At 43.1% G+C, this 14,191-nt stretch overlaps 1 protein-coding gene and 1 long non-coding RNA gene across 2 annotated transcripts; both read right to left on the bottom strand.

Annotated features, from left to right (window-relative positions):
• Positions 1-2,167: 2,167 nt before the first annotated feature.
• Positions 2,168-2,423, bottom strand: LOC145232508 (uncharacterized). The gene is made up of 2 exons (XR_013860901.1): positions 2,383-2,423; positions 2,168-2,320 (listed from the first exon to the last, which is right to left on the bottom strand). It is a non-coding gene; the product is annotated as an uncharacterized LOC145232508 (long non-coding RNA).
• A 3,969-nt stretch (positions 2,424-6,392) lies between these two features.
• Positions 6,393-13,807, bottom strand: LOC145232596 (uncharacterized). The gene is made up of 3 exons (XM_080097256.1): positions 13,643-13,807; positions 6,711-13,566; positions 6,393-6,634 (listed from the first exon to the last, which is right to left on the bottom strand). The coding sequence occupies exon 2, from the start codon at positions 13,281-13,283 to the stop codon at positions 7,218-7,220; it is 6,066 nt and encodes a 2,021-aa protein (XP_079953382.1). The 5' UTR covers positions 13,284-13,566; positions 13,643-13,807; the 3' UTR covers positions 6,393-6,634; positions 6,711-7,217.
• Positions 13,808-14,191: the final 384 nt, after the last annotated feature.

Below are 14,191 nucleotides of genomic sequence, written 5' to 3'. Positions count from 1 at the left end.
CTTAGTGTCACTACAAACCTGGTTAGATGTGGAAGGGCCATAAATAACTGAGTCAGATGAGTCCTGCAAATCATCATGATTTTGTCTCAATAAGCATGTATTGCAGCCATTTGTCCAGGCTCTGTACCTCGATCAATTCTTAAATATCGACTAATCATTCTTGTCTCATAGAGATGTTCCAAATAAAATCTTGCAATCAGTTTTGGATTTTTATTATCTGACCAGACTTTAGCCCAAAGAAGTTTTCTGCTGCAACTATCAAGACAACCATAAATTGCAATTGGAAAGGAGCTCTTTGCTTCATGCTATCTGCATCAAGTTCATGCATAGTTTTATAGACCAAGTCTCTGGAGACATTAAGATTGTAGAATTGTCTAATTTTTGTGTGCATAGCCCGGTATCCCAAAAGTTGTCCTAGCCCATTCAACTCCTTACTGACAGCAGATGCTAAAGTATGTGTGTAATATATATTAAAATGCCTTAGTCGTCTGTCCAATGTACGAATACTCCAGGCATAGTGTGGATACTCAACTTTTAAAAAGTCCAACATTTCTTGTCTTGTGAGGCTTTCTCTAAAATATTTTTTCAAAGTATTTTCCAATTTTGAATCAAATGTCCAATCAGCCATATTAGTAATCTAGTATTAAGTGATACTGAAAACAAATAACAATAATTATGCAATAAGTCAGCATGTAACCTAAAACACAAGCACTGTTACATGGGGTAAAAACGAAAAAATAAGGTCTGAATGTAGCGATAGTATCACAACACCTAAAAAAATTAGCAAAGCTACACAATGTTAATACCAACTAGTTTTCAAAACAAATTGCATATGTGCTGAGACATAAATGTATCAATTGCAACAAATGACAAATTTCCACCACAAACCAAATATTTATCTGTATCCATTAATTTTTGTGAAGCTATTTCTGGATCAAATAAAGTATGACCACTTCCCTGAATATATCATTTAGTTGATGAGAGTATCATTAGTTGAGAATTTGATGCAACTTAGCTAGAAAAGTCAAAATTTTTTTGTGTGATCCTCCAGTGTTTGATCAGGGCTTTCAGCTATATCTCTTTTTACAGTATCATGATACCTCTTTACCTCCCATCTTTGAACATCTAAATAAGGCAAAGTGCTCCTTGCCTTATAGGCCTGTCGAAAGCAACCCCCGCCTAAAATTTCTTCATCTATATTCATTTCAATACGTCTGGGAATTGCAGACCAGGTCATAGCAGAGTCAAAGACATACATTTCAAGCACTGTCTCTGTGCAAGAAATTACCTTTCCCAATCGAAGCATCTCTGCCAGAGTCATACTTTTTGAAAAGAACCGAGTTTTCTTCTTTTACAATGGTATGTGAGCTTGAACATGAAACAATGTCTGAAATTTGATTACTTGAACCTGATTCTAAGTTAACAAATCTGATATGTATTAACTTTTTTGTTGACAGCTGTGAAACACTAGTGCAAGATGGGCCTTCCTCTCCTGCCAACACATCACACTGCAAATCTGTTTTAAAATGCGTTTCACAGGAGGTTTTAATATTTTCAATACTGAGGTTTTCGCCAAGCAGTGGAACGAACTCTCTAGGACCAATACGTGTGTATTTGTGTGCCTTTCCGCGTACTTCTTCGCTTAGGCGCTGAACTATGATCTCGACCTTTTCTTCAGTTTCTTTCTTTTTGCATCTTTCTGCTTTCATTTTCTTCAAAAAATGGTCAAAGGACCGCTTTTCGGCAATTACTGCAATATCAACGTAATTCTACATGTAAGCTATCGCTATATAATAAGGCTAAGCTATCAACGTTATTCGTTGACCTTCAGGGCAGAACAACTTACAGGCTACAGAAGACGCCAAAACACAAAGCCGCTCAACCGTATCGCTGGATGTTTGATGGCAGCCATCGGCCGGCACAATGCATTTCAAAGGCAGTTCTCATTGAAATGGCAGTTCTCGGCCACGGGTTGAACTAAAATGTTTTTTTGCTTTTACTTTTTTTTAAAACGTTTATTTTTTCTTTTGAAATATTTTATGTTTAATAAAACTTTGTAATTATTTTTATTTATTTTGAAAGATTTTTATTTTTTGGTAATTTTTTGTTGGTTATTTTTATTTTTTTGAGTGGCAGCTGTCAGCCACCATAGAGTTGGGACCTTGGGTGAAAAGCATATGCAACCACATGTATTGTTGTGCAGCAACGTCACAAGGGAATTCACAACTTATAGTTGACAAGTGGCTGTCAGTCAACGTAACTTTGAAGTCTTCCCCAGCACCATTCAACAAATTTTCTGTAGGCAGTATATCTGTAAAGCCTGAATACATAGAGGTTGCTGGTGGCATATTGCATGTTAGTAGTTGGTACAGTAAAACTTACTCGTGACGGGTGTTACCCTCATCATGATTTCCGAATTGACGATAATATGCTGCTTCTAATGCATACACGTTGAGACATATATTCAAATCAAGGATGTGCATTTATACAAAGCAGATTCGACTCGGAATATTCGTTGAACTTGGCTAACTGCTGTTGCACTTACTAATTTGGAATTGTTGTACTGTGTCTCGTTTGATGTAATCTCCTTTCGCGATTCAATAAACTGCCAAACTTTTTTTGTGTGGCGAAATTGCTGAACTCGCTGTTTATATCCTCGCGTTGCAAGTTATTTAGGTCCTATGGCGTTAACTCCATATCTGTTAATTTACGTAAAGGTTTATTTTACGGCCAGTGGCGGCTCGTGCCTAAAATTTGTGGGGGTGCTGCTCAAAATTTTAGCCATTATTGAACATATATAACTTGGCAATACTGTATATAGAAAACCTACATTTATACTTTTCTAGCCATTGTTTTGTGTAGAAAAACAAGTAATACAAATCTTAATTAGAAACTCCATTGTGACGTAATTTTTGTTACGCAATAATGTACACGAGTGTAAATAGCAGACGGCATCATTTGTGTATTTTGTTTACTTGCACAGCGACGGCTAAACTGTTTAGCCTAAACACCATAACATGCAGTAATAATGTGGAACAAAAACACACTTGACACAGACTCGAAACTAAGCGGTTGTAAATACGGTAAAACACAACAAGAATATAGAAAAAAATTAATGATTCGAAAAAGGTCGAAGTATTTCAGTTCGACAACATTTAAAAAAAATGGTCATGTTTCATTTAAGTAACCTTATGGTCACAGTCAGCGTTTTCAACATATTATATGACACTTCACAGATTATAATTGTCACACAAAAAACTAGCCATACAGCTGTTTATTGGTATCATAACTGACAAATTTAACAACCACTTTACATTTGTGTCAGAACTTGTTTATTTTAACATCTTTTTTGAATCTTTGTGTACAGACTATATTATTTGTCACAGTACGCCAGGCCCATTGAAGGCGCTATACCGAATCAGCCGGTCACCAAGCATACACCCTAGCACGAGCCGCCCCTGGTTACGGCCTATAATCGACAAAATGTTTAGAACATGTACAAGTCACGTATGTTTGAACAACTTGGTCAGGAAATCCCATTCCAACAGCCGACTCCAAAAGTTCCTCCAACCTGCCTGGACTGTTGCTTGCAAATGAGAACAGAAGCAACAAGTTTAGTTCCCCCCAATTTTGCGCTTTGGTACGTGTATTGATTGCGGCTCTTTGATGTTGCACTGGTGATGATAAAACAATGCATTTTATGTCGTATTTTATGCCCATGGGCCTCCTTTTTCTTTGTTTTGATCGCGTCAAAAAAGCTGAAGAGCAGAGTGAAAAAAACGCCACCACTAAAAAACGGCACCCAAAAAGCGCCACCCCCAGAACCGGGGGTCGTAATAGGGATTAGTGTTTAAGCAATTATGTATAGTATTAAAACACCACCACCACCAGCACGGCGAACACGTTAATCAGACATGGTGTCACTTTCCTCAATAATCATTTTAGGCGGTCGTTAACAACATGATTTTGATCTCTTCCCGTTTAAGAACATGACCGCCGAAACTGCCAGTTGATATGGTGTTAACTATATCATTCCACATGCCGTATGTTTCGTCGACTGTCGCAAGTGGTATTTCCATTTGTGCAAACACCTTTCTGAACTTCGACATGGATTTATTCTCTTTCTTTGCAGCGCCCCAATGCCGAAACATCATTCGCATGTTTTCTCTGGACACTGTGAAGTCAAACGCTTCAACTACCCATTTTTCAAAGTCGTTGAATGATGGTTTATCGGAGGAGAAATGCTGATATGCCGCTGATAATATTTTCTTTTGATGAGACTGATTCTTGGTCCCTTCTTTGTTTAGTTCAATTGGCATTGACGATGGATCTGCCTTGTACATGTATTGTATGTATGCGTCACGTTTTTTAACCGGTGCCAAGTACTCAATACGGTTTATTCCCAGTTTGTTCAATTTCCTCAATGCAGCGCCTTTTTTCATCGTATAAGTAGAACAAAGAAGTCCATGAGGAAGCGCAGATCGGGAGCTGGTAGTCGCTTCCTGTGGGCCTATGTGGACAGACACTGCACCCTCGTGGAAGTTCTTGTTTGCACAGGAGACATCTGTGGTGAACGCCCAATTTCTGCTTCTTTGTACTCCGTTTTCGCTTATTAATTCTTTTAATCCTTTTGGCATAGTCTCTATCACACTTCTCTCTGATTCGTCGTGCGATGATAACGGTTCGAACCAGTCTTGTGAATTGGGATTCATTGTTATCCGATATATTTAACAATTCAAGATACCTATATATATCACTTACAGTACCTTTATAGTTAATCATACCTGAGAACAAAGAATAACCAGTTAAGAGAAAGTATTTTGAGAATGTTGAAACAATAAATGTACATGCATAACATAATTAAGCTGCACTGTAAATGTTTCTGGGATGGCGTCAGGCTGAAAACCGTAATTATGTGCATTAACATACACTCTACCTACTTTACGTGCGACACCAATATTGGCAATATCGTTTGCATTAAAGAAACCATCTAATGGGTTGACCATACGAACAGTTTTAGTGGCAGTAGCACTTTCCAAGGTACGGCGTACTACCGGTTGAAATGGTATGGAAAATTTGTCACGCCCAGCATTCATTTCTGTAGTTTTAGTGTAGAAATACATATCGTCATCGTTTGTATTATCGTCTTCAGCTATAGTGAATATCCCTGACGTAGGATCTTGAACAGCATCAGCTATTTTAAACCAGAGTTGCGGATTGGTACCAGCAAGTGCAGATAAATCATTACCAGAGCCTCGAGAGCCGCAGTTTGTCCACCCCTGCCCTATGGCCTTTATGACAGAATCTGGAAGATTGTAGGACATGCAGAACTGTCTTTTTCTAAGTAACCCAAATCTTATAACCAGTATTCCGTTTAGTAAATCTTTTTTCATGCTGTTTCTAAGTTTTGTTTTTACACAATTCATGGCAATAAAAACTCTTTCCACATCAGCATTTGAATGTGGTAGTATCATAGCTTGCTTAGCACACTCAAAAAGTTCTGAAAATGAACTTTCTCCTGAGGCGTTTTTGAAATCTCTTACTTCTGCCAAAAACTTCTTTGTTTCTGTGTTATTGGTCCACTTTACCAGATTGGTGTTTTGTAGCTGACTTTCAGCTGTTCCAATGATGTTGTTGGGTATACCCAAGCATTCCATGACTTTACAGTATTTTCCTAAATCTTTAACTGGCTGTAGAATATTATGTACTGAAAACAAAATCACATTCTTAAAAACAGTCAAGTTTTCTGGAAGTCTAATAAGAAAATTTTGGCACCGTTGCCTCATATTGCTCTCTTCAGGACTAATTCAGTGAAAACGGAATGAAGAAGCATACGCAAGTCATCCAACAGTTTCATTTTATCCACATTTTTTTATTCGAATAATTGATTGGTTGTTTGTACTTCTGTTAAAATTGGTTGCAAAAAAGTAATAGTGCTAGATTGTTGTCATCGGAATACATTTGGAATAACCTTACTATCTCAAAATGTGTCTTCAATTCCAGCCATTGGGTAACAATTTTTTCTACAGCAGGCTGAATGGACACGAGTTTTGCAGTCTGAAGGGATTTTCAATGGATGTGAACCACCATTAATTGATTCATAAAGTTAATTGTATTGGCATTGCCTAACTGAAGATCTGACAAACCAATTATGAGTTTCCGCAATCAAATATTCCAATAAAAACTGCTGGATGAGCAATACTTGGTCTAACATTATGCCTGGCAGCAATAGCTTATTTCAAATATTCCAAGTTCCTCGGTAAACATTCAACAGAAGCATGAGACCAGAGACTACTAAGCAGAGACTGCACACTACGATTTTTATTAAGATCCGTTCCGCTTGAACGCGACCAGTAAGATTGCGGCGTTTACAATGGAAAAGGATAGTGTAGCGTCGCACCTTCAGTGCAGCGCCTGGACAAGCTACCAGTGCGAGCAACAGAATTTTATTTCGACCAAGATGAATGACGCGCGCGATAAACGCGGTTTTCTGCAAATATAACAACACTAGTAAAAGTCAGAACGAGGAACAACGACAAACGCATTTACAGGAGAGAAACAAATAACGTACCAAACTTTGATCGGTCCAGGCATTAGACTTCCCAGTTGGAAATCACAGATTACGGTTTTCACACTGTAAATATCGTAAGGCGTAATGAGTAAAACATATAAAAACACACCAAGATACAGGCCATTACATTAAAACATACCGGCGTACAGCAATGCAACCAAGTCACTTCCTCGCACAGATCGATGTAGGCCGAATCTTGCCCACAGTAAATTAATCGGGTCACAATATTCCAATGCTCAGCGCAACGTTCACAGGTCCAATTTACTTAGGTACAACTTTTGCACATTTGCAGTAAAATTTCTGTTTCAAATAGAATCAGAATGTCGTTACTTAGCTATCAAAACTCACTTTCATGCGTTCAGCACATCACAGACACTAATAACCATGCGTCTCGCACAAGGTAATTGCACCACAATGGATTTTACGTCACAAAGTCATTGTTGCGACAATAGCAATGCCAGGACGATCTTCCTGGCAACCGTACATAACAGTTTGCGCCGCTAGAGGCAAGAAATCTTACATCCTCCCCCACCAAAATGGGAAACGCTACAGTTATGCGTTTACAATTTTTTACAACAATTAAAAGATTTGCGCCTCATTAGGCTCCGGCGCACGCGAAATAAACGTCCATGGCAGTCCGAATTTTCTACATCCTTGGCTCTGTTTCTTCTTCGTCGCCCTCAGTCTCGGCAGGAACGATAACGCACAGCTTTGCAACAGGTCTCTTCAGAACTCCGCTGGAAGTCTTCACTTCAACGCTTCGGACGATTCCGTTTTTGTCGTGGAATATGTTAAGAACTCGGCCCATAGGCCAGCGCCCTCTCGGGGTCGAATCGTCTACCAACAGCACAATATCGTTGACGGCAAAATTCTTCTTACGTTCATGCCACTTCTGTCTGGCGATGATTGTCCGAGGGTATTCTTGCATCCAACGACGCCAGAACTCGTCAGCAAGGTACTGAACAGCACGAAACCGGCGTCTCGCGTAGCAGTCGGTCTTCGAAGTATTCACTGGCGGCAAACCGACCGTTGGTTTTAGCTTCAGCAAATGGTTAGGAGTAAGTGGTAATTCCTCTCCTACTTCTAATTGAACTTGAGTCAAGGGCCTCGAGTTCACAATATCTTCAACCTCAAGGAATAAAGTGTGTAGCAAATCATCGTCGAGTGGTTTGTCTGGAAGCAGCGTCATCAATATGCGGCGGACAGATCTGACCATCCTTTCCCAAGCACCTCCAAAATGACTGGCACTAGGAGGATTAAAGTGCCAAGTGACCGCCTTTTGTCTCAAGTAGTTGTGTATTTGCTGTTGGTTCCATTCATCGACAGACTCTCGGAGAACTCGTTCCGCTCCGACAAAGTTTGTCCCGTTATCTGAATACATGTGCTTGATTGGTCCGCGACGTGCAATGAAGCGTCGCATAGCGTTAATGAAAGCATCTGTCGAAAGGTCGGGGGAAACTTCCAGGTGGATTGCGCGACTGGTCATACACGTAAAAAGGCACCCATAGCGTTTCACTTCACTTCGGCGTATCTTAATTGTGAAAGGTCCAAAGTAGTCCACCCCAGTGTGGGTGAAAGGGGCCTCATTTAATTGTAGTCTGGCCGACGGCAGATCGGCCATTTGCTGCGATCCTGGGTTGGCATCACGTCGTCGGCAAAGTAGACATTTTCGCAAGGCACGACGGATTGCAACTCGCGCGTTAACAACCCAGTAGCGCTGACATAACAGGTTCATTGTATGGTTGACACCTGAGTGTCCCGCTTTCTTGCTGTGGTAGTGTTCAACTAGCAGATCGGTAAAGTGAGATTGGTGTGGGATAATGGCGGGATGTTTAGCTTCGTAATCCAGGCAACAGTTTTCCAGTCTTCCTCCTACTCGCAACACGCCGTCTACCATGATGGGATTTAGCTTGTAGATCTGAGACGTCTTATTTTGGTGCGAGGGAAGGTCTCCTTTAGTCCAATTTGGGAATTCTTGCCGCTGGTTGTATTGTACAAGTGCCTTTTCAGCGTCCTGTAGCTCAATAACGGTGATTGGCGAGCGAGAAAGCGTAGCGGTTTCCCCTTTAGTCTTTTTGTGAAGATATCCTCGGACGCGCAAGAGCCATCCAGTGGCGATTTTAAGTCGGTAGAGCGACGAAAAGTGGTTGATCAGCTTATCGGTCGGTGAGCTGTCGCTGATTGAAAGAAACACGTCAGTTGTTTCTTTTAAATCAAAGCTGCTGTAGATTCCTTCCGGTACTTCGGGTTTAGCAAATCCCTTGGGCCACTGATCCGGGGGAAATCGCAGGAAGTCTGGCCCGTTTTGCCATAATTTCGACCCAACGAAGGCGTCGGCCGCCATGCCGCGTGAGGCTTGGTCTGCTGGGTTCGAAGCGGTAGGGACGTGTCTCCAATCATGTACGCACGTAAATTTCTCAATTTGCGAAAGCTTGTTTCGAGAAAATACCGGGAAGTTCTTGCTGTCTGCAAAGAGACTGTGAAGAACAATAGTAGAATCACTCCAAAAAACACAAGGGCAGTTTTCCATACACAGCTCCTTCTTGACTGTCCTGGAAAGCTTGACAGCATCCAGCGCCGCCTCCAACTCCAAACGAGGGATCGTGTGCTTTCCAGAACCTGACAAGAGCGTCCTTCCCATTACAAAACTGCAGTGTGCACTGCCGTCTTCCATCGTTGTCCGTAGGTAGCACACACATCCTCTTGCAACTGTAGAGGCATCGGCGAAGAAGTGCAATTGTTGGCCTGTTATGTCGTTCGTTGTTTTAGGCCTAAAACATCGGGGAATCCGGACAGCGCGCAAACGTTCCAACCTGCCGCACCATTTTCTCCATTTTGTCAAGTCAGCTCCACCAACTTCCTCGTCCCAGTCCAACTTCTTCTGGCACAGATTGCGGTACATCAATCGGGCCTCCAGAACGACAGGTGCCACGAATCCCAGGGGGTCAAAAAGGGAATTAGTTACCGAGAGCATACCTCGTCGGGTCAGCGGTTTAGCGGGCAGGTCGACGCTAAATTGGAACTCATCTTCGCTCACGTCCCAGTTTATTCCCAACACACGTTGCTGCACGCAATCCCCTAAAGAAACGTTTTGGCATGCCTTGCCTCTTTCTTGGACTGGAACAGATTCCATGACTGCGTCGCTGGTGGAAACCCACTTCGTCAATTTGAATCCACCCAAGGCGAGCAAGCTTTTCAAGTCTTTCACTAACTTAATGGCGCTTGAGTCGCAAGGGGCTGTCGCCAGGCAATCGTCGACATAGAAGTTGTATCTCACAGCATCAGCAACTCTGGGGTCGAAGAACTTTCCGTGCTCCCTTGCAGTTTCACGTAAACAAAACGTAGCACAGCTGGGGGAAGAGCGGGCACCGAACAAATGTACATTCATCCGGTGCGGAGTAGCCACCTTTGACATGTCTCCTCCTGGCCACCATAAGAACCTTGAAGCGTCGCGATCACGGGGAGCGACCGACACCTGGTGGAACATGGCCTCTATGTCCGCAACAACTGCAACACGATCCTTTCGGAACCTCGCCAAAACGCCAACAAGGTTGTTTACCAAGTCGGGTCCCTTCATTAGCTTGTCGTTAATTGATTGACCCGAGCACTTCGCGGCACAGTCGAAAACGATTCTGACCTTTTCAGGTTTCTTTGGGTTGACGACTGGGTGGTGTGGGAGGTACCATACTCTATTCTTCGTACCAACTTGGTCTTCAGGAATTCGTTCTGCATAACCCTTTTCTAACAGGGTGGTCATATTCTCGATGTACTTATCGCGCATCGCGGAATTCCGCAACAGGCGCTTCTTTAGGCCTTCCAAGCGCCCACTGGCCCTTGGCAAGCTGTCTGGGAGAACCTCACTGTCATTCTTCCACGGAAGTGGCAGCTGATAATGCCCGTTGACGCGTTCTACCAGTCGCGTCATCATATCGTAGGCGACTACATCCTCCCTCGAGTATTTCATCCCAAAATTAGAAACCTCCTCGTGACTGCGCAGCCATTGCATCAGAGATTCAACATCGCCGATATCGTCTTCTAGCGATGGGAACGAGCTTCCTTCATCGTTAATAAGTACGTTTCCTAAACAGTCAGCTTCAACATCTGAGGAAAACGCCGTCAAGTAGAAGCTGGATTCTTCCTCCACATGCGCTTGTGACTCCAGAGAAGGGCCCTTCAGTAGCCATCCCAGCGGCGTCCTAACCGCATCTGGGGTTTCGCGTGGATTGGGCGCAAAGCGGCTCTCCAGGCACCTGTGTGCGATCGCATTATCGTTCCCAATCAGCAATGTTACAGCGCCACCCTCTATTTGTGGCAAGTCGACACCGCGCAAATATTCGTACTTTTGCAGCCTTTTAGCTTCTGGTACCCGGCTAGGGTTTGCGGGGATCCTATTAACCAATACAACATCAGGGAGTTTCAGCTCTTGTCCCCCCTTTAGCGGTGAAACCAATAGTGACACAGAAGTAGTGTCAACGGCTACAGGCTGATCCGTGGTTAATGTGTTTAGCTTAAAGTGCACGCCATTCGCAGTTGTTTTAGCACCCAATTTCTCTGCCAACTGACGTTCGCAAAATGTCATATTAGAACCTGAGTCAACCAAGGCGTATGTATTCACCAGCTTGTGTCCACATCGTACTTGAACAGGAAGTATATCCAGGTAAGCGGACGGTCTCCGTGCCAAACCATTTTCTCTGTTGATGACGGAATTCATGCAGTCATTGTGAAATTCGCCCACATTGCCGTTTCTCTCTTCCTCGGAATCTGTGTGTTTGCTTATCCACTTCGGGTTGTGAAGTAAAGTGTGATGATAGGCACTGTCGCAACCTTTCTCGTCGCAGTTAGTCTCAGCTTTACAATCGCGTACCGAATGCCCAGGAGACAAACATTTGTAACACAGCCCTTTGATTCTTGCAAACTTTCTTCGCTCCTCGTACGATTTACGTTTAAATTGTATACACTCGTCGATTCGATGAGGCCTTTTACAAAGTGTGCACAGACGTGAGAAATCAGCTGCTGCGGCACTCTCCGGAGCTGATACGTTTACGTTGTACGCAAATACTTTCTGTCTTCTGGGTGCAGCTGTGTCAGTCTTTTCCACAGGAGAAGAAAACAAGCACTTTCCAAAAACCGAATTGGCTTCTCGGCTTTGCTCTATGACAAACTTTGCGAAGTCAGCAAATCTCGCCACATTATTTGTTCTATCCTGAACACGCAACGATTCAGAGACCCATTTTTCCCGTATCTTAAGTGGCAGTTTGTAAGCAATCGAGGAAATAAATCCCACCGAGTCTACAATGGACGTACCAACCATTTTTTCCAGGGAAGCACAGCAATTTCGGAGCAGTACGGCCAGTTTCTCGAGACCGGCTGGGTCATTTGAAGTTAGTCTCGGGACATCCTGTAGCAAATTCTCGCAGCGCCGAGCTATTATATGGGGCTGCCCGTACCTTTCGTATAATTCGCGTCGGGCCATTTCGTAACCCTCTCGAGGGCTTTCACACGCAGAATGGTGCTTCAATTGTTCGTATACACGCTCTTCGCAATGTTGCAACAAATAAAGTAGCTTCAGGTCGAACGATTCAACCTTATCCGCAATATGCAATTGGTAACGGTTGATAAAGCTCCAATAGTCCATGGGGTCACCTTTAAACTTTTCTACAATCGGTTTCGGGAGAAAACGTTCACCAACCTCCAGGTATCGGTTGTGGCTAGCACGGGGCGCTTGAGTTTCGAGTGGTTTGGGGGGCGCCTGATAGGAATCCAATTTAAGTTGTGTCGGCTCATGTGCGCGGCATTGGTAAGGCGGAATTGCTTCTTCTTTAACGTATTTCTGGACGAAAGTGTCGCGTACAGTATATCGCTGGTCTTGCGCATAATTCTTACAAAGTGCTGTCTGTTGCGCTTTATAGTCAATGTAGGTATGCACAGGGCTGTCCAGTGGGCTACTCGGCAAAGGCACTGTTGTCGAGCCAGAAAATCCAGGATGTTGCTTACCACAAATGGATTCAACTACAGACGCATCCTCCCAAGCTCTAGCTTCAGTTTCAGCAAGTTCCAACTTTCGTTGCGACTCTCGGTCTGCTAACTCTCGCTCAAGTTCTGCCTCGCGGTCCGCAAACTCGGCCAAATCTTGCTTTGCCTTTGCCTCGCGATCGGCCAAATCTTGCTTTGCTTTTGCCTCGCGGTCGGCTAAATCTTGCTTTGCTTTTGCCTCGCGGTCCGCCAGTTCCTGTTTTAATTTCCTTCTAGCCGCCTCCTCTTGCTTGCGTTCCTCGTCCTGTCGCCGGGTCACTTGGGCAATCCGAAGTTTAACTTGACTTTCTTTTAACCTCAAACTACGCATGGAGCTGGTCGTAGAGCCTATACTCTTTTGATCGTCTACGATAAAGGGACTGTCCACTAATGGCGGTAGAGATGCGTTGGAAACTGGAGTTTTTTGCCGCACATCACACAGCCATTGTTCCATACGCTCGTCGAACTCGATCTTGTCTCGAATATAATCTATCTTTCTTGTGCGGCTACCTGGGACAATGTCCCCGTCGGACATTGTTTCGCACAGTGACATTACTCTTTGAAAGTCCTTTTCCACTTCGTGAAGGAATTGTTCAACGGCAGGCGCGTCAGTAGGTTTAAGTAACATACTTTCAGCTCTGACATATTTAGCCATGAGACTTCTGTGAGCGGCAACAATAACTTCATCATCCGGATCCATTTGTTGGTTAAGACACGTTGATCAGTTTGAAAACGATGTAGCGTCGCACCTTCAGTGCAGCGCCTGGACAAGCTACCAGTGCGAGCAACAGAATTTTATTTCGACCAAGATGAATGACGCGCGCGATAAACGCGGTTTTCTGCAAATATAACAACACTAGTAAAAGTCAGAACGAGGAACAACGACAAACGCATTTACAGGAGAGAAACAAATAACGTACCAAACTTTGATCGGTCCAGGCATTAGACTTCCCAGTTGGAAATCACAGATTACGGTTTTCACACTGTAAATATCGTAAGGCGTAATGAGTAAAACATATAAAAACACACCAAGATACAGGCCATTACATTAAAACATACCGGCGTACAGCAATGCAACCAAGTCACTTCCTCGCACAGATCGATGTAGGCCGAATCTTGCCCACAGTAAATTAATCGGGTCACAATATTCCAATGCTCAGCGCAAAGTTCACAGGTCCAATTTACTTAGGTACAACTTTTGCACATTTGCAGTAAAATTTCTGTTTCAAATACAATCAGAATGTCGTTACTTAACTATCAAAACTCACTTTCATGCGTTCAGCACATCACAGACACTAATAACTAATAACCATGCCGTCTCGCACAAGGTAATTGCACCACAATGGATTTTACGTCACAAAGTCATTGTTGCGACAATAGCAATGCCAGGACGATCTTCCTGGCAATCGTACATAACAGTTTGCGCCGCTAGAGGCAAGAAATCTTACAGATAGGAAAAAGTTGTGTTGTCGTCTGTTTTTTCCTGTTTACGTAAAGCGTAGGCTTTTGAAATAAATTTTATTAATTGGTAACATCAACTTGACTACTTCTGAAAACATATTGAAGAAAGAAACTTTCCGAAGGCGGAAAAAAACGACACAGGTGGCG

The sequence above is a fragment of the Phallusia mammillata genome, chromosome 6, assembly GCF_965637545.1.
Source record: "Phallusia mammillata chromosome 6, kaPhaMamm4.hap1.1, whole genome shotgun sequence".
NCBI classification, from domain to species: domain Eukaryota; kingdom Metazoa; phylum Chordata; class Ascidiacea; order Phlebobranchia; family Ascidiidae; genus Phallusia; species Phallusia mammillata.
This window is presented reverse-complemented; position numbering and strand designations above follow the sequence as displayed.

Excerpts from the sequence above, each read along its gene's own strand:
- LOC145232596 (XM_080097256.1), bottom strand. The coding sequence starts at position 13,283 with ATGGATCCGGATGATGAAGTTATTGTTGCCGCTCACAGAAGTCTCATG.